Raw genomic sequence first — 20351 nt, forward strand, 5'->3', positions numbered from 1 at the left:
TTAAATCTTTCCCCCCTCACCTTAAACCTATGTCCGCTAATTTTAGAGTCTCCCCCAACCTGGGGAAAAGACCTTGGCTATTCATCTTATCGAGTGCCCTCATGACTTTATAAACCTCTATAAGGTCACCCCTCACCCTCCGATGTCGCAGGAGAAAATGTCTCAGCCTATACAGCCTCTCCTTATAATTTAAACCCTCCAGTTCCAGTAACATCCTGGTAAATCTTTTAGCACAATTTAGATTTTTATTTGGATTTTTGGAAGTTTTTAAACAAGGGTCCACACGAGAGATTAGTAAGCAACATTAGAGCACATAGGATTAATGATACAGTCTGAGAATTGATTAATGGGCAAAAAAACAGAAAGTTGAAATAAAAAGTATATTCTCAGTTGGCAGGCTGTAACCAGTTGGTTAATATAAAGATTAGTGATTTGATCCAGAATGTTCATAATCTATATTGATGATTCAGATGAAGGGAGCAAATGTAAGATTTCCAAATCTGATGATGACACAAAATTGGACAGGGAGTGTGAATTGTTGCAAAGACATTTCAAGGGAATATCAACAGGCCAAGTGAGTAGGCAAGGCCATGGCAGATGGAATGTGATGTTGAACACAGACACACTTTCTCTTCACAGTGATGCTGAGGCTGCTGAAATTGAAAATGTACTGGGACATGTAATATGATTTGCTAAACTCCAAGACACTCTGTTGAGAAAAGTACTGTTTCAATCAAAGATGTTTCCACGGACTCAAGAGTGTCTATTGAAGTGAACAGGTAAATGAGCCAATGTGAACGTGACCACTACGAACCAGATATATCTTCGCACTTTGGCCTCTGTAGCTGCAGTGACTGACATAAAATTACTCAAACTGCACCACCATCTGCTGAAGGAACTGATGTAGCATCTGATGTAGATGTAGATCCCTGATTGGGGTTGTTAACCTGGGCCAATCAGGGAGCCTTGGCTGACAGACATAAACAGAGTTATTTCAGGCCACCTACACTTCTAAGCTGGAACTGTTCCTGGAGATTTGACTCTGATGTGTTCAACAGGGTTACTGATTGTCGAGGGGTTTTGCATGTGCCAGAAGATTGATGAGACACTGCCCTGAGAGCATTCCCGTCATTAGAACAATCAAAATTATCACTTACTCATGAATCGCTCTCCATAGGAGCAGGCCATCATCCATGTAACAATACCCTTTGAGTTCTGTGACTCCACGGTCCTTCAGGTTTTCTGGCAGACACAGTGACCGGTATGTTAGCCTTTGAAAGGCTTTTGAACACAGCAAATGAAAATCATCTTCTTTGACACCAAACATCTTTGGAAAATAAGAGACAGATTAAATCCCATTTATTGGCAGAACCAGCATTGATTAACGCAGCTCCTGGATAGACACTGGCCTCTAAGGTTTGTTTGGATTATGTTTCTGAGAAAGTGACGTGTAAGCCTAAAGATGACAACAAGAGGTGGCCTGGTTTAAATAAGCAGAAGACATATTGAAAGCGATTTAGCATTCAACAAACTTGTACCTACGTTGCACACTGTCACAAAGGCAAAGCGGAAAGCTAACAGTCACAAGGCACTCATACATAATAGGATCACTTACTATGTGAACAACCAAAGAACTGAAAATGCTGGAAATCAGGAACAAAAACCGAAATTGCTGGAGAAACTCAGCAGGTCTGCTAGCATCTGTGGATAGAGAAAGGAGAGTCAATGTTTCATGTCCAGTGACCCTTCTTCATAACTGAAGGCCACCTCATTGCTATTGTCACTGTACTATAAACATTAACTCTGCTTTCTCTCTCCAGATGCTTCCAGACCCTGCTGAGTTTTTCCAGCAATTTCTGATTTTGTTACTTATCATCTGCTTCATCACAGGGTATGTTTCTAACCCAAATACAAAGCTGAGAAAAAAGGAAGAAACCTGTGATGGTGAGTCAGCCATGGCTCAATGGGGAACACTTGGTCTGAATCAAACAGTGATGAGATTAAGTCTTACTCCAGAGGTTTGCATATAGGCTGACATTCCCAGATCACAGAACTGAGAGAGTGCTGAATGTTCAACATAACGGCACCATCTTTCAGGTGAAATATTGAACTCAGGTTGTATCTGCCTCTCCAGAGGATGTAGAATATCCCATGGCTATGATTTTAGAGAAGAGCAGGTGAGTTATCTTTGGTGTTCCAGAATAACACTTTTAACTCAATCATTGACATGCACCCATGCACAAACAGGCCTGAGATTCCAGAGCTAATGCAAGTCCCATTAAAACACTAGACAAAGCCATAACCATGTGAAAATTCTGCACATTACATTTTCACTGGATTAGTTACAGTGAAACTCAAACATCGCTAATCCAAGCCTTAGCTTAATATCTTTCACTTGAATAAGCACAAATGAATTAGAATTTATGTGAGTTGCAATTAAAGACTCAGAACTGAGAGATTACATAAATCAGAACTCACTTGGCTGATATATCCATTATTGCCTATCAGTTTTATTCTAGCAACGGTGTTGATATGCATCGTGTACTTCACATGAGGAGCCAGCAGCTAAAATGGAAACATAACATTTGTAATATCCAAAAATGGTAGTGAATGTTTGCAATTCACAGCCTGGGAGATAAGAACATAGGTATACCACACAGTCTGCAGCGGTTCAAGAAAGCAGCTAACCACTATTTTTTACAATGCAATTAAGAGTGTGCAATAAATGCTGACCTAGCCGACAATGCTAAGATCAGAAGAATAAATGTTTAAAAGCTTGAAGTAGTGTAGAGGAGATTTTACACAAATATTGATTGGACTGGAGAATTTCAGTGATGAAGAAAGCTTGCATAGTCTAGGCTTGATTTTTTTTTGGAATAGAAGAGGCTGGAGAAATCCTACTCTGAAGTCTAAAAACTCTGTTGGACCAAGATTGAAGGGATTGGAAAGGCCTGTTCCCCATGGTTAAAGGGTCAATAAAAAGGGGCCATGGTTTTAAGATAAGTAGTCAGTGAGTCACAGTGATTTCAAGGGGAAATGTTTCGCTGCAGGGTCTGGAATTCACTGCTTAAAAGGGTAGTAGAGGCAGAAATGTTCATAACATTCAACAAGTATTAGGATATCCACATGAAGAGCCCTAACCAACATGGTTAGAGACCAAGAGCTGGAAAGTAGGATTAGGTTTGATGGCTCCTTATCGGATGGAAAGGACACAATGGGCCAAATGGCCCCATTCCCTGCTGTAAATTCCTTTGATTCTACGGTGCACAGATCAGGATTCGATGACATTCCCACCATCAGTTTAGCCGCTATCACCAGCTGCAATTTCCCTGGATTAAAATGGAGTCACATTCTTCCTCATGCTTTGTACCTTGTAAATGGGGTGCACGGACGGCAGTTGCCTGAGAGTGGCCATGCTGAATGTCTCAGCAATCAGGTGAGTTTTCAGAAGGTGGGAGACCAACTCAAAATGTTGAAAATCACAGCTCCGCACCCACATCTTGGCCAGCATCCAGTCGAGCTCAGCATCCGAGGGAAGGAAAATGGGATTGTCTTCTCCCGGGGTCTGCTTCAGCTGTAAGCAACAAGAAAGATGAATATGGAGCATCAGGAAGCTTATGTATCATACATTATGGTATGGAAAGGTGGATGGATTTTAAGGTGGGAATTTCAGAGCTTGGGATCCAGGCAGAATGGCCTGCAGTGGGTATGCGAAATCAGGGATGCAAATGAGGCCAGAGTTGGAGAACAATGGAGATCTTGAAGGCTGGATAAGGTTACAGTAATAGGAAAGCATGAGGCTATTAGAAACAAGGATGAAACTGTTAAAGTTGATGTTGCACCAGATCGTTCATCAGGCGTGTTGTAAGAAGCAAATGGTGTCTGAGATATGTCACTAAACAGATGAAATATGTTAGCTAATGTGAAGTAATGATCAACAAATTTGGCAGGACATATTTTTCAAAAGGAGTTGGTGTGAATTCTAAGTCACAGACATTGTTCACACAGGGCACCAACAATGAGTCAGTTCTTACAGGTGATAATCTGTGCCGTTTGTACAGCAGCAAATGTCTGAGGAACTGAACCAATGATTTGTAGTGGTAGTTGTCTGTTTTTAAGCAGAATGTACTAGTATATCTCTAAAGCCATTTCTAATGCCTCATTGAGTGACTTTGTGTCTTATCTTCCAAACCCAACTCATGGAGCTACAGGTCTTTTGGGGGATCTGCTCATGCAAATTATCAATTCTTAGTTTATCTATAAATTTGTTGCATGGAATATAATGTAAACGTTAAAACCAGGAATATAAAAGGTTAGAATTGAAGAAGCACAGTTATCAAAGCTATACTGCTAGACATATGAAAGAATTTTGATTTGATTTGATTTACTATTGTCACATGTACCTAGGTACACAGTACAGTTTTGTTTTGCATGCAGCACAGGCAGGTCATGCTATACAAAATGCATAAGAGTAATAGGATAGAGCAAGAAATACAATGTTATGGCTGCAGAGAAGGTACACAAAGAGTGAGACCGACAGTAAATTTAAACTTTGAGAGGTCCATTCAGACATCTGATAATAACAGGGAAGAAGCTGTTCTTGAATCTGTTGGTAAATGTGTTTAAGCTTTTATATCTTCTGCCTAATGGAAGAGGTTTGGAAGAGATTATAACCGGAATTGGAGGGCTCTTTGATGATGTTGGCTGCCTTTCTGAGGCAACGGGAAGTGTAGATGGAGTCAATGGATGGACGATTGTCTTGTCTGATGGTCTGGGTTGTGTTTACAACTCTCTGTAGTTTCTTACAGCTGAAAATGTGTTGCTGGAAAAGCGCAGCAGGTCAGGCAGAATCCAGGGAACAGGAGAATCGACGTTTCGGGCATAAGCCCTTCTTCAGACCTTTCCTGAAGAAGGGCTTATGCCCGAAACGTCGATTCTCCTGTTCCCTGGATGCTGCCTGACCTGCTGCGCTTTTCCAGCAACACATTTTCAGCTCTGATCTCCAGCATCTGCAGACCTCACTTTCTCCTCGTAGTTTCTTACAGTCCAGGATACAGCAGTTGCCATTCCAAGCCATGGTGTATCTGGATAGAATGTTTTCCATGGTGCATTATGAAAATTGGTAAGTCTTTATGGACATGCCAAATTTCCTTAGCCACCTGAGGAAGTAGAGATGTTGCTCTGCTTTCCAGACAGTTACATGAACATGGGTGAACAAGGACAACGAAAGGGGAAGATGATGGATTAGGAATTGGTTTATATAGTTATAAGTGTTTGAAAGGATTACAGAAAGTTCAGACCTAGTAAGAGAAGCACAGAAGCAGGAGAATTAGGAACTCCTTGGAGCTGGAGTATTAGTCAATCCAATGCAGTTACAGATGGCATCAAATACCAGTAATCTATAGAAGCCTTCCAAATCACCTTTCAGCTGGGGAGTAAAGAGACATCTCAGAGTTTGTGAGTAAAGTTAAAAATATTGGTGGGCAAGGGAATTTTTTTAAAAAAATTATGCAGAATTACAGACTGGGAAAGCTTAAAGTTAAGAACAGTACCTACAGCATAAGTTCACGTATCTATGCCATAGGGACAGCCACAGTAAGGGAAATTACATTTATAGTGAGGGCAATAAAAAAACAGAAGCAGAAGCCTGAATTAAATTAGTAAAGAGGCAAGTTTGAAGCAGAAGCAGACAAGGTCTAACAGAAGAAGAAAGTTAGCTCTTAGAGCTAACAGGATCACAAGGTATAAGAGAAAAGTGGGAACAGGGAACAGTTGGGTTAGATGATCAATTGAGATCCTGTTGAATGGCGGAGCAGGCTCAGAGGGCCAAATACCCTACTCAAACAGAGTTGAGATTTTTTTTAACAGGAATACCCAAAATAATTGAACATTGAGTCATAGAGATGTACTGCACGGAAACAGACCCTACGGTCCAACCCGACCAGATATCCCGTCCATGCCGACCAGATACCCCAACCCAATCTAGTCCCACCTGCCAGCACCCAGCCCATATCCCTTCAAACCCTTGAATGCAGCATCACACTGATGGACCCAGGAACATTCCACATCCATTAATGAAAGAAAATTGAGACATAGCATGCAAGAATTAGAATGGATGTTTAGAATGGATATGGCATAGACCCTATTTAGGAACCCAATCAGTTGATGCTCAAGGACAATGACTATACCCAAATCCAACGGATCCATCCAAATTCATGTTGACATCACAGCTCAATGGGGTGGTGTTCAGACACATCTATCCTATGTCTACTGTCGGTGAGACTGGAAAATGAAGAGGAGCCAATGACTTAGTGGTACTATCACTAGGCTATTATTACTGGGGACCTGGATTCAAATCCTACCATGGCAGATGGTGGACCTTGAATTCAATAAAGAACCTGGAATTGAAGGTGTAATGATGAACATGAGATCATTGCTGATCATTGGAAAAATCTTTCTTGCTCAATGATATTTGTTTGGGAAGGAAATCTGCTATTCTGATCCTGTTTGGCCTACACGTGACTCTAGACCCACACTAATGTGGTTGACTCTTAACTGCCCTCTGTGCAAGTAGGGATTGGCAATCAATGCTGGGCGGCACGGTGGCTCAGTGGTTAGCACTGCTGCCTCACCACACCAGGAACCCGGGTTTGATTCCCACTTTGGGTGCCTGTCTGTATGGAGTTTGCACATTGTCCCCGTGGGTTTGCTCCAGTTTCCTCCCACAGTCAGGGGGGAGGTGCAGGTCAGGTGAATTGGCCATGCTAAATTGCCCATAATGTCAGGTGTATTAGTCAGGATAGAAGTAGGGAAATGGGTCTGGGTGGGTTACTCTTCGGAAGGTCAGTGTGGACCTGTTGGGCCAAATGGCCTGTTTCCACACTGTAGGGAAGGGCACCCGCATTCTATGAGTGAATTTAAAAGAAAAGTTGGCTAAATTATTTAAATGTAGACCCTTTCAGAAACACAATGTAAGCATTAGTTTCGGCTTGTGCCATTTTTGTTACTGCATTTGGGAGTTTCAGTTTCAACAGATCACCATTTGGGATTGCCTCACCTCCAGAGATGTTTCAAAAGACTACATGCAGTCTTTTGCAAGGTCTTCAAGAAGAGACATACCATTTGGATGACATGGTGGTACATGGGTAAACAGTGGAGAAGCATCATCAGAGTGTAGACACATTCTTAAAATACTCGTAGGCAGAAAGCCTCATTCACAACAATACAAGTATGAACTCTTCAAAGACATTCTTCAGTTCACATCTTGGCACTCGTTGTCAACAACAATAGAATAATGGCAGACTTATGGAAAACCAAAGGCAAAACAAGGCATGTACTACTCTGAAGTCAGTTTGTGACTTACAAATATTTTTATGGATGGTAAACCAAACTTTTGCTTCAATTGGCAGCCACTGAATATGGGGATGAGAGATCAAGAGTATGTTACCATTCACTGAAAAGAAGTTGGACAAACTAAATGTCTACTGGGTTGGCCATGGAAACGTATGTTGAGCACCGACAGCATTTCATGATCTTGGCCATCTTACTCATTTGTAGTGAGCGGGTGGTTGTTCCACCCTCACTTCGACAGGAACTTTGCCAGGGACTATTGGGGATTACCAAGTGCAGTCAGCAGCATGGTGTTCCAAGATCTCCAAAGAGTTGGAAGATCTCAGAGCAGACTGAGAAGTTTGAATTAGTCACAAGCCACAGCAATGAGAGACACTAATACCTGGCATTTGCCCTGCAAGACCATAGGCATTTATGAGCACAGACCTATTCATTTTTAATTGGAAGTCTTGTCTTGTAACTATTGATTAATTAATGGATTGAGGTGAGGATGTTATGTACCACCACCATGGATGTGATCATCAGGGTCTTGCAGGAAGTATTTGCAAAGCACATTAATAGAACACATTTTACTAATGTGTGCTTCAGCCAGTCTGCTGCCAGTTCTGAATCTGAGTGTCACATGAGCCCACTGAAATAACCACAAACAAACAGGTGGGCTCCAAACAATCAGGTCACTTTTGAAAAGAAATGCTGACTTTGACACAGCATTGTTATGTTACCAAGCCATCCCACTCCAATTAGCCTATCACCACCAGAGTTGCTGGTGGGCAGCAAGTCAAAGAGTCAGTTCCCGATACAACCAAATCTCCGCAGATGTGCTCTTTGGACTACCACTCTGTATGTGGGGAGGAACAATTTCAATGCATGCATCACACTACAGTAGGCGTCACCATGAGATATGATTGACATACTTGTGTGCAAGCCAACAAGTGTGGATAGAAGATCTTAGCAAGAAACATATGGTCATTCGAGGAGCTGCAGACCAGCAGTGATCTTATATTGTTCACACACCCTAAGGAGGTGTATGAGGTAACCCCTGAAACTAGAACTTAATGTGGATCAATTATCTACCACTGCCTGACTGAGATGAACCCAACGAGGAACATCATAACGAAAGGGACTGTGACAATATACACTTCAAACTTTTTATAACTGTTCATGGATTGGAAAGAATTATCAAACATAAACTACTACACATTGATTGAAAGAAGCAGCAATAACTCCTTTTTGGTTAAACTGTTTCTTGAGATGAACGGAATATTGAGAAATTATTTATAAAAAGAAGTTGCAGCAACATGTGAATTAACCATTCCTGGGGATGAAGAAGCTACAAAAACAACACAAACTGTTTCCAGGGAGAGAGGAGACAACACCTATTTGATAATCTGCTGCCTCATGTCAAATGCCTGCAGAAGTAATGTTCTGAAGTAAAGGGGTTAATTGCAGAAAGAAAAGCTGTGTTTTAAACGGAAAGCTTTATAACAAGGAATAAAGGAGCTATTTTTAATAAGAAGGCAAGCTGCAGATTTCAAGTCTCTGAAGGTGTATTCAATGTTGGGGGTGAAAGAATCTAAAGGGTATCAATAATGTTACACTGCAAACTTGAAAGGGAGAAAACTGTGCAAGAATCCAACACCAGAACAACTCAACAGCAGAATTTCAAAGAACAACACTGCAGAAGGACTGAATCCTGGAAACATCCAGAGGCAGATCTCTGTTGGTTGAAACCATAGAGCCATAGAGTTGCACAGCACAGAAACAGACCCTTTGGTCTTTGGTACACGCTGAACGGATATCCCAAACCAATCTAGTCCCATTTGCCATCATTTGGCCCATATCCCTCTAAATTCTCAATAAAATCCAAAAGAACTATGGATGCTATAAATCAGAAACAAAATCCAAAACAGAAACAGATCCTCAGAAGGGTCACTTGACCCGAAATGTTGACTCTGATTTCTCTCCACAATGCTGCGAGACCTGCTGAGCTTTCCCAGCAATTTATGCTTTTAAACCCTTATCATGTATCCATCCAGATGCCTTTTAAATGTCTATTGTACTTTTCATACTTATTTGCTAACATGGAATAAATTTCATCTTGTTAAAGCCAAGAATCTCTCTTAGTTAGACAACAAAATAGTTTTCTTCTGCCACACAAGACCAAGTGGACACTGTCGATTATTTTTTAATTATTGATTTTGTGGAATATGGGTGTCACTGGCTGGCCAACATTTATTGTCCATTCCTAGTTGCTTTTGAGAAGATGGTGGTAAGCTACCTTCTTGAACAGGTATAGTCCACCTGCTTTGGGTTACCCCACAATGCCATTAGGGAGGGAATTCCAGGATTTTGATCCAGTGACAATGAAGGAATGGCAATATACTTCCAAGTCAGGATAGTGGGTAGCTTGGAGGGGAACTTGAAGTTGGTGGTGGAGTTCCCATGAATCTCCTGCCCTTGTCCTTCTAGGTGGTAGTGGTCATGGATTTGGAAGGTGAAGATCTTTGATGAATACCAGCATACTCAGCCCAAGGTCAACAAAAATGGGAAGTCAGCCTCATACAACATAGTGATAGCGGTTAGGATTTCTCACACAATATGGTGGTCTACAGTGGTAATTGCTCATAAAATAAGAAGTAATGTGAGTCTACAGATCCTACCTGGATAGCAATGGGTATCATGTAGTTCTGTTCATTACGGTAAAGCAGGCAAATAGGTGCTGCAGTGTACTGCTGCACACCTTCAATTACATTGGCAGGAATTCCATCCAAGATCTCATAATTGACAATATAGATATTTTCATTCTGAAACAAGCACAAACAGGAATGGTTATATAATCAGGCACTGTCTGAATACAATATCAATGTGGATCATCTTATAATTGCTGAATCCCAATGCTGTTCTGCCTGGCCTCAAGTTCCATCAACAAAAATTCAACCCAAAGCCTTGCTTTATTTACACTTACACCAAGTCACTCACCACCATCTCTTGAGTTCTGTTTGGCCTCCAGCCATGTCCTCTGAAATTAAAATTCAATCACATAGCTGTGGGTCTGCAGTCAAATGTAGGCCAGACCAGGTAAGGACATAGAACATTACAGCACAACACAGGCCCTTCAGCCCTCGATGTTGTGCCGACCTGTGAAACCAATCTGAAGCCCATCTAACCTATACTATTCAATGATCATCCAAATGTGTGGGAAAAGATCTGCCACCCTGCCTACCCACAGCATGGCCACAGGGAACATAGGAAATCAAGCCTGTCTAAACCATACAAGTAACATCCAGAATACCTCAGCCTTGACCAAACAAGCTGACAAGGGAAACCAGACATGACCATAGTCACTCACAGACCAGGGAATACCCTTCCCAAGACAAACTAACAATAAGCTTCTTGGACCCAATCAACACAGCTGTCCCAAAGCCCTAAGGGCAATCTCATACCCCAGTGATACCAAAGTCACACAAAGGACAGGTCAGACAGAGAGGCATCAGAATACCTCGCTCACAGGAGGGAAACAATGGAAACAACTTGCTGCTTTAAAAGGAACATTCTCACCTACCCTCAAAGAGAGCTGGAATCTCCTGATCCCGTTAAAAACTGTGTGATGCTGCCAGGATGCTTCATTGTATCTACAATCAGGACATTCTTCTGATAACTGCTTTGCAGTGATCACCATTATAACTGGATTACTTAATTATCAAATACATTGCATTTTCCCTATTTTTAATTAACATCATTGGACAAGACTCCTATAAAACCTGGCTTGATTTTCAGCTCGAGGAAGAGAATTCCGGCTACCCAGACAGACTGTCTGTGCTGTTTTAGCTTAGCCAATTTCTCTTCCGCAATATCGCTGTGTTAATAAACAGTTAATTTCACTTCGATCTGTGTTTTGTGATCTCTGTTTTATTGGGCTAATTTCTCCAACAATATGTTTATCCAATGACCATTTAAATGCCCTTAAAGTTGGTGAGTCTAATACTGTTACAGGCAGGGCATTCCACACCCCGACTACTCTCTGAGTGAAGACCCTACCCTCTGACATTTGTTCTAGATCTGTCACCCCTCAATTCAAAGCTATTTCCCCACATGCTAGCCATCACCATCCAAGGAAAAAGGCTCTCACTGTCCATCCTACCTAATCCTTTGATCATAGAGTCACCTTGTATAGGACAGTCGATATCCTTTCCTGAAAGGAATTAGTGACCCAGATGAACCTTAATGTCAATCAACAGTGATCACCATGTGAGTGAGCTTTCTAAGATCACATTTTATTGGATTCAAATTTCACCCTGTGTCCTGGTGAGATTCAAACCCCTGCCCCCAGTACATTAGCCTGAGATTCTGGATTGCTAGCTGAGTGACATCAGCATAATACTACCTCCTTCCAATTTGTCATGAGCTAACATGGCACTCAAATAAGGTATTCCGAAATTTACGTTCCTCTTTGGATATCAAATTTCTCAGAAGCTGTAGGGAAAGAGTCAAATTTCTACGCTGTGCTCAGCAAGAATTTTACATTTCCTGGTTCAATCTCTAGTACTCAATGTGAAGGAGTAAAACACCAATGTACCTCTATCTCTTGCTTCAGTGTGGAGTTCCTGAGAGATGTCCTGACCATGTCATCTGTCACAGGGAAGTTTGGTGGGATTTTGTCGCATTTCTCTATCAGGACTGGGTTGAAGCCATTCAAAAACTGGTTACCGAAGAACCAATCCTCCTTCCAATGATGCTTGGCAAACACTGCAAATGACGGAACAGGGGGTGGGGGTAGAACATAAAGAGCTGGTAGTGCAGAAATAGCAAGATGCCGTTAACAACAACTTAAAGCCAACCCTGTAGAAGTCCAAGTGAACGTAGTCATTCTCTCCTCAACAACCAGCCCTACAAGTCAATATTAATCATAGAATCCCTACAATGTATTCAGCCCAACAAGTCCTTACCAACCCCCTGAAGAGCATCCCAACCCAACCCTTACCCTATCCCTGGAAGCCTACATTTCCCATGGCTAATCCACTTCATCTGCACATCTTTAGACTGTGGAAGGAAACTGGAGGACCCAGAGGAAACCTACACTGAGACAGGGAGAATGTGCAAACTCCACACAGACATTCGCCATTGGGAAATGCTAGAATCTAGGTCAACGAGTGGAATCCCATGGGAATCAGTATTGGGAACTCAACTGTTTTTAATCTAGTTGTTTCGTAATACAGAACTTGAGTATCCGTAAAAAAAGACACAACGTGTCAAACTGTTTGGTCTTGCACTCATAAAAGCAGAGAAAGTTGGGACAGGAGAAGGCTATTGAGCCTTTTGAAGCTGACGCCCACCCCCCCTACCCCACACTCCCTACCTCGTGAGCAGTGGAAGATAAATAGTTCAGCATATTCAAGGCTGAATTATAGAGTCAACAAGGGAGTCTACAGTTCTGGAGGAGTTAGGCATGCAGGAATCTGGGGTTGAGACCAAAGATCAGCGATGATCTTATGCAGTATGCTTGATAGGCTAAATGGACTTTTCCTGCTCCTATTTCTTATGATCTTGTGACCTTCTGAACAACTCCCTTGCTCTCGTCGTCACCTTCAACATCGCAGAATCATACAGCATGGAAATAGACCCTTCGGTCTAACAAGTCCATTCCAAACATAATCCGAAACTGTCTGCTTCTGGTTCATATCCCTCCGAACATTTCCTATGCATGAACTTACCCAAATGACTTTTAAATATCCTTTGAATCAGTTCAATGGGATCTTATGCATCCATCTGAGAGGGCAAATGGGGTCTTAGTTTTGTGTTTGAAATGTTTTGCCCTTAGTCTGTCTGTATTTTTGACATAGAATCATTGAATTCCACAGCGTGGAAGCAGGCCATTTGGCCCACCGAGTCCACACTAACCTCTGGAGAACATCCTACCCAGTCTACCCCCTTCCCTGTAACCCTACATTTCCTATCGTTAACCCACCTAGCCCACACATCTTTTTGACTGTAGGAGGAAACCAGAGTACCCACACAGGCATGGGCAGAACATGCAAACTCCACCCAGGCAGTAGTCTGAGGGTAGAATCAAAGCTGGATCCATGGTGCTGTGAGGCAGCAGTGCCAACTACGAAGCTACAGTACAGTAAGTGTACAATGTAAATGTCAAGAGTATTTCAATTGTATGGAGGCACCTGAGACTGGCAAAGCTGAATGGAGACAAGTTGAATTTGACTGCATTCCATAATTTTCTATTCAAAATGTTTTATAATGTATTTTTATGAATTTTATGAATGAGGTATGTTTTGGAGGGGAAACAATACACGGTACAAAGCCAGAAAGATATGGTCATCAGTGCGTGTAAACCTGCCCAGTACCTCTTTTCCAACAATGGCTACTCTAAAGAATATTTAATTGGCAATAAAATCAGGAGGTAATTAAAGGTTCCACAGCAACGTAGGTTCTTTCTTTCTATTTGGTCACTTGCTCATCATAAGTGTACTGTTGATACTTTAGTGGTACTACCTGCAATGACAAGCTCAACCTCCCCTCTCCTAAATATTGCCAAATTTCCATTACCTGCATTAGAATGGTTGACACAAAAAATGTGATTAAAGTCCTCAACGGTGATCCAAGAGCATTCCAACTTGTTCACTTTCTCCTTCAGCGTGAGTTCTGAAAGGCTAAAGAAATTGTGATAAGAGCTATTTGTAGTATATTATTATCATTACTTTGCAATTTGAATTCAAAAGTGGAGAAAAATGAATCTGAGTTTTCCGCTCCGTGAAGGTGACTTGTAACTTTCAAGAAAGGGTCAGAAAGTCGCCTTAAACTGTGAAATAAAGGCAATCTTTCCAAGAAAGAGACTTAAGCTAAATGACTCAATCTGCTATATTGGGGAGTTAATTGCAGATCATTTGTTGAGTTTTATCATCTAGCGAAATGAACAGTCAGTGCTACCAGTAAGTTGAATTCAGATGTCATACAATCAGAATGTCGGTTTTAATTTCTAGATGTCTCCAGGCTCTAAGAATCTCCAAGTTGTCGGAATTGGATAGAAATCTCCAGTCTATCAGTGCTGGAAATAAATCTTAAGCTGTTTCAGTAGTCCAATCAGGGCAGCTTGAAAGAGTTGTGAGTTCATCTATATTTATGTATCTCTGGGAGAGAAAGAAAAAAATCACATTTGGTGAATGTGCAGGAAGTAGGTTAAGTAGGAATAAAAAGGTCTATTGTCCATGGCATCAAAATGCACTTGCCAACCAATCAGAACTCTCTTCTCATTCAGTATCGGTATTAGTATTAATTTTCCACATAAATTGGCTCCTTGATCATTGACATAATGAATGCAAGACAAAAAGCTTTGACAAGATGTGTTTTTCTTTCAGTAATATGTGAGGAAGTAAGTTTGAAGAGTTAACATAAGAGTAATAATTTATGGGGGTTGAGTATCTATTATGAACATTTCCGGGAAAAGAGTTAAACCTTTATTGTTGCTGTTCATGAAAAGATCTTTCCAAAGAGTCTTATAGATATATAACTGTTTTTTTTGTCTTAAAGAAACATGGAAAATTAGAACATAGGAGGAGAAGGAGGCCATATTGGCCCTTCTAGCCTATTTCACTACTCAATATGATCATAGTGGTCATCTAACTCAGTATCCTGTTCATGCTTTCTCCCCCATCCCTTTGATCCCGTTATCCCTAACAGTTATGTCTAACTCCTTGAAAATATGCAATGTTTTGGTTTCAACCACATTCTGTGGCAGAGAATTCCATAGGCTCACCACTCTCTGAGTAAAAACCTTTTTTTTTCAAAATCCCTACAGTGTGGAAACAGGCCTTTCAGCCCAACAAATCCACACCACTCCTCCAAAGAGTATCCTACCCAGAACAATTCCCCTATTACTCTACATTTACCCCTGACTAATGCGTCTAACCGATACATCTCTGAACATTATGGGCAATTTAGCATGGCCAATCCAACATAAACTGCACATCTTTGGATTGTGGGTGGAAACCAGAGCACCCAGAGGAAACCCACACACACACAGGGAGATTGCACAAACACAGTCGCCCAAGGTTGAGAATTGAACCCGGGTCCCTGGTGCTGTAAGGCAGCAGCTCTAGCCACTGTGCCGCCAACTTTCTTCTCATGTCAGTCTAAAAATGCCTACCTTTGGTAATTCACGAGCATTTATTTTTGTGTAATAAACTTTGATGTGCTTTTGTTAAAAGTACACTGGCAGCCTCATGCGAATATTCTCAATGACTGACCAACACTGTAAACAAATTGCAAAACAAATTTGACTTGTGTATTGTTACCAGCCGCTGGGATTATATTAAAACAAACACAACAGACAAAGTTTAAACATTGACAAAATAGAGGATTTCAAGATGGTGGGAGGTTTTGTGGACAGGAAAATGATTCATTGGTGACTGAGCTAAGAACCGGGGCATTTAACAGATTTAAATTGATTTGCAAAGGGGATGAGGAAAATTGATTTCACTCAGGGAGTTGTTGCATTCTAGAATGTACAAATGTAGCAAAAGCAGATTTCATAAATGGTTTTAAAACTGATTTGGACACAGTCCGAGTGTGTGAGACTGAGAATGACTGTTCCTTCAAAGGGCTAGCACAGACACAACAGGCTGAATAACTACTTCAGTTTCGATATTACTCTGATTATTGATCTATCTTTATTGGGTATCTTCCTTGGGATTTGATCTGGGAATGCTGTATAAAGTGAATGCGGGTTTACAAAGGTATCCAGTATCAGACCCTGACTGACTGAGAACTCAGGAATAGTAGTAACAGGATTTGGTGGCAGTAGTAACAGTAGTAACATAAATTTGCTGATGATACTAAGCTGGGTGGCAGGGTGAAATGTGAGGAGAATGTTAGGAGATTACAGGGTGACCTAGACAGGTTAGGTGAGCGATCAGATGCATGGCAGATGCAGTTTAATATGGATAAATGTATGGTTATCCACTTTGGTGGCAAGAACAGGAAGGCAGATTACTATCTAAATGGAATCAATTTAGGTAAAGGGGCAGTACAAAGAGACCTAGGTGTTCTTGTATACCAGTCAATGAATGTAAGCATGCAGGTACAGCAGGTCGTGAAGAAGGCTAATAGCATGCTGGCCTTCATAACAAGAGGAATTGAGTATAGAAGCAAAGAGGTTCTTCTGCAGCTGTACAGGGCCCTGGTGAGACCACACCTGGAGTATTGTGTACCGTTCTGGTCTCCAAATTTGAGGTAAGGCATTCTGGCTATTGAGGGAGTGCAGCGTAGGTTCACGGGATCAATTCCTGGAATGGCAGGACTACCTTACGCTGAAAGACTGGAGCGACTGGGCTTGTATACCCTTGAGTTTAGAAGACTGAGAGGGGATCTGATTGAGATATAGAAGATTATTAAAGGATTGGACACTCTGGAGGCAGCAATCATGTTTCCGCTGATGGGTGAGTGCCGAACCAGAGGACACAGCTTAAAAATACGGGGTGGACCATTTAGGACAGAGATGAGGAGAAACTTCTTCACCCAGAGAGTGGTGGCTGTGTGGAATGCTCTGCCCCAGAGGGCAGTGGAGGCCTAGTGTCTGGATTCATTTAAGAAAGAGTTGGCTAGAGCTCTCAAGGATAGTGGAATCAAGGGTTATGGAGATAAGGCAGGAACAGGATATTGATTAAGAATGATCAACCATGATCATATTGAATGGTGGTGCAGACTCGAAGGGCAGAATTGCCTACTCCTGCACCTATTGTCTATTGTCTATTGTCTATTGAATACTGGGCCCAGTACCAAGTCCATTTCCAGCGATTATAGGGCACATCAGTCAGTACCAGGTCACATTTTACTGACCATTGGTTTCGGTGCTAAATTTGCAGCAGTAAACCTGTCATCACAGAATCGCAGAATCGTTACAGCGCAGAAGGAGGTGACATTCCCCTGCCTTCTCCCTGTAATCCTGCACATTCCTCTTTCTCATGTTAACTGTCTAACTCCTTTTTGAAATCTCCAGTTGAAACTGCTTGCACCACACTCTCAGGCAGCACATTCCAGATCCTAACCACTCGCTGTGTGTTTTGCTTATTTTGCCAATACATTAATTCCATGCCCTCTGATTCCTGCTCCTTTCATGGATTGTTTCCTTATCCACCCTATTCAATACCTCTCCTGATGTTGAACGTCTCTATCAAATCTCTTCTCAACCTTCTCTAAGGAAAACAGTCTCAACTTCTCCAAACTAGGGGTGGCATGGTGGCACAATGGTTAGCATTGCTGCCTTACAGCGCCAGAGACCTGGGTTCAATTCCCACCTCGGGCAACTGTCTGTGTGGAGTTTGCACATTCTCTCTGTGTCTGTGTGGATTTCCTCCAACAGTCCAAAAATGTTCAGGTTAGGTGAATTGGCTATGCTAAATTGCCCGTAGTGTTAGGTGAAGGGGTAAATTTAGGGGAAAGGAGGGTTGGTGTGGACTTGTTGGGCTGAAGGGCCTGTTTCCACACTGTAAGTAATCTAATCTATCCACATCATTGAAGTTAATTGTCCCTGGAATCATTCTTGCGAATCTTACTGGACCTTCTCCAGTGGCCAATACTGGACATAATATTTCAGTTGAGGCTGAATTAGTGTCTTAAACAAGCTCAATGTAATCTCTTTGATCTTGTTCTCCACCCCCCTAACATAAAGTGCTTTCCATGGTGGCTTGGCACGGTGGCTCAGTGGCTAGCAGTGCTGCCTCACAGCGCCAGGGCTTGATTCGAGCCACATCCTACCTGTGTTTGTGTTTCCTCCGGGTGCTCCAGTTTCCTCCTGCAGTCCAAAAATGTGCAGGTTAAGTGGATTGGTCTTGCTATAATTGCCCCGCAGTGTCCAGGGATGTGCAGGCTAGGTGGATTAGCCATGGGAAATGCAGGTTTACGATGATAGTGTAGGTCGGTGGGATCCTCTTTGGAGGGTCAGTGTGGACTCAATGGGCTGAATGACTGCTTTCAAACTGTAAGGATTCTATGCTGCCTTTCATCCAGACTGTGATACTTACCTCTCTATCACGGAGAATTCAAAACCGAGTTCTTTCACACAACTGAACCTCAAATCCATATGGAGATCATCCACTGATCGAGCATCAATACACTTTGGCAATATCGAGGGTAATTCCCTCCACCTAGAACACAAAGGGAGGAACCATTCAATCATGAGGCGGAGACATGTTTGTATAAATATCAAATTATCGAATTTAGACCAGGATTCGGTAGCGTTAATAAAGGTTTAAAATTAAATGGAAAACACTTTCTGGCAATAGCAAGTCCCAGGGAACTGAAGCCAATGAACACATTTTAAATTATAACAGACATTATTACTTCTATATAAAGTTAAGTTTTTCATCCTATTTAATCATTGTTATCTATTAAAAAGTTCACCTGTCCATTCACTTTCACATTCTTTCTTAAACTTTTCTTACAATGAGACTACAACACTCTGAGCCCAATTATTTGGTTCAATCACTTGGCTTGATTAAGTCTAATTCAGTTAACTCAGTCGGAGTATTGTGTATAGCTGTGAGTACTACGGCATATGAAAGAAGCGAATGCAATGGAGAAAGAGTGCAGAGTGCAGAGAGCTCCGGGAAACAGAAACTTCAGATATGAGGATAGATTGAAGAAGTTGGGAGTTTTGAAGAAGACAGACATTTCTCCCTGAGTAGTAGAAGGCTGAGAAGAGATCTGATTAAGGTCTCCAAAAGCAAGAGCAGGCTAGACTGAGTAAATGTTCCCTCTTGTAAGAGTGAGAGGGCATGGATTTAAAGTGATGGGCAAACAAAGCAAGAGGAATGTGAGAAAAGACTTGGTAACATTACAAGTAGTAAGGATCTGGAATGCACTCCCTGGAAATGTGGTGGAGGAAAGTTCAATTGAGGCATTCATGAGGGGCATTGGATGGTTATTTGGATAGTAATAATGTTCAGGAATAAAGGGAAAAGGAATAAAGGGATTGGCACAAGGTAATCAAGCCAGACTAGATAATAGAGCCAGTACAGGTAGGAGGGGCCAAATGGCCTCCTTCTGCACTGTATAATAATTCCAAGATTCTGTCTAGAGACTGTTGCATGTGTTGCAAAGCCAATGCTGCTACCTTGTGGTTAGGGCAGTTTGCTCCCCCCATTCCTCTTTCTTTGACTAGGTATAATTGGTGTATAATGGTAGAGGAAAAACACCAGGAACCAATGTTCCCACTCCATTGCTCGGAAATTCAAATTGTTTCTCAGGATTATTGGTTATACTCTGATTACATTGCTTTCCTGTGAGATTTATTGTTTTAACCGCTTTCTAATGAATTCTTAATTGCATTGAGATTCATTTATATCGGTGCTTATCCTTGATGATAACTTGAATAGAACTGAATCATAGAATGAGAATATTGCTTCAATATGCACAATGTTAACTCAGTTGTATCCATCATCCATATTCTATTAAATGACCAAACAGTTCCAATGTCCTTTAACAAAAATAGAGGTTGCTGGAAAGTTGCAGCAGGACTGGCAGCATTTGTGGAGAGAAATCAGAGTTAACTTTTCACTTCCAGTGACCCTTCTTCAGAGCTGATGGTAGCGAAGAAAAGCATGCTTTTTCTGAAGAAGATAGATGTTGGGAAGGGGGAAGAGTATATTATAGGGGGAGATAGAGCATAATGAGACAGAAAAACAGAGTCATAGAGATGTGCAGCACGGAAATGGACGCTTAGGTCCAACTTGTCCATGCTGACCAGATATATTAAACTAGTCCCAAAACCCAGCATTTAGCCCCTATCCCTCTAAATTCTTCACATTCATATACTATTCTAGACGCCTTTTAAATGTTGTAATTGTACCAGCCTCCACCCTCTGGGGTTGCATGGTGGCTCAGCGGTTAGCACTGCTGCCTCACAGTGCCAGGGACCCACTTTCGATTCCAATCTCGGGTGACTGTCTATGTGGTGTTTGCACATTCTCCCCATGTCTGCGTGGCTTTTCTCC

General features: G+C 41.7%; 1 protein-coding gene across 1 annotated transcript in view; it reads right to left on the reverse strand.

The window, feature by feature from the left end:
• Positions 1-1153: 1153 nt before the first annotated feature.
• LOC148136905 (polyunsaturated fatty acid 5-lipoxygenase-like) overlaps positions 1154-20351 on the reverse strand; it is a 33274-nt gene continuing 14076 nt past the window's right edge. The window contains exons 4-10 of the mRNA XM_087982852.1: positions 18381-18503; positions 13909-14012; positions 11927-12096; positions 10011-10154; positions 3371-3574; positions 2479-2565; positions 1154-1327 (exon numbers count right to left, since the gene is read on the reverse strand). Of these exons, the coding sequence (XP_087838978.1) occupies positions 1154-1327; positions 2479-2565; positions 3371-3574; positions 10011-10154; positions 11927-12096; positions 13909-14012; positions 18381-18503 (1006 nt within the window). The remainder of the gene's footprint in view (positions 1328-2478; positions 2566-3370; positions 3575-10010; positions 10155-11926; positions 12097-13908; positions 14013-18380; positions 18504-20351) is intronic.

Source organism: Chiloscyllium plagiosum, unplaced genomic scaffold (assembly GCF_037043375.1).
Source record: "Chiloscyllium plagiosum isolate Xiang-an unplaced genomic scaffold, Cpla_swu_hap1 HiC_scaffold_44, whole genome shotgun sequence".
Classification (NCBI taxonomy): domain Eukaryota; kingdom Metazoa; phylum Chordata; class Chondrichthyes; order Orectolobiformes; family Hemiscylliidae; genus Chiloscyllium; species Chiloscyllium plagiosum.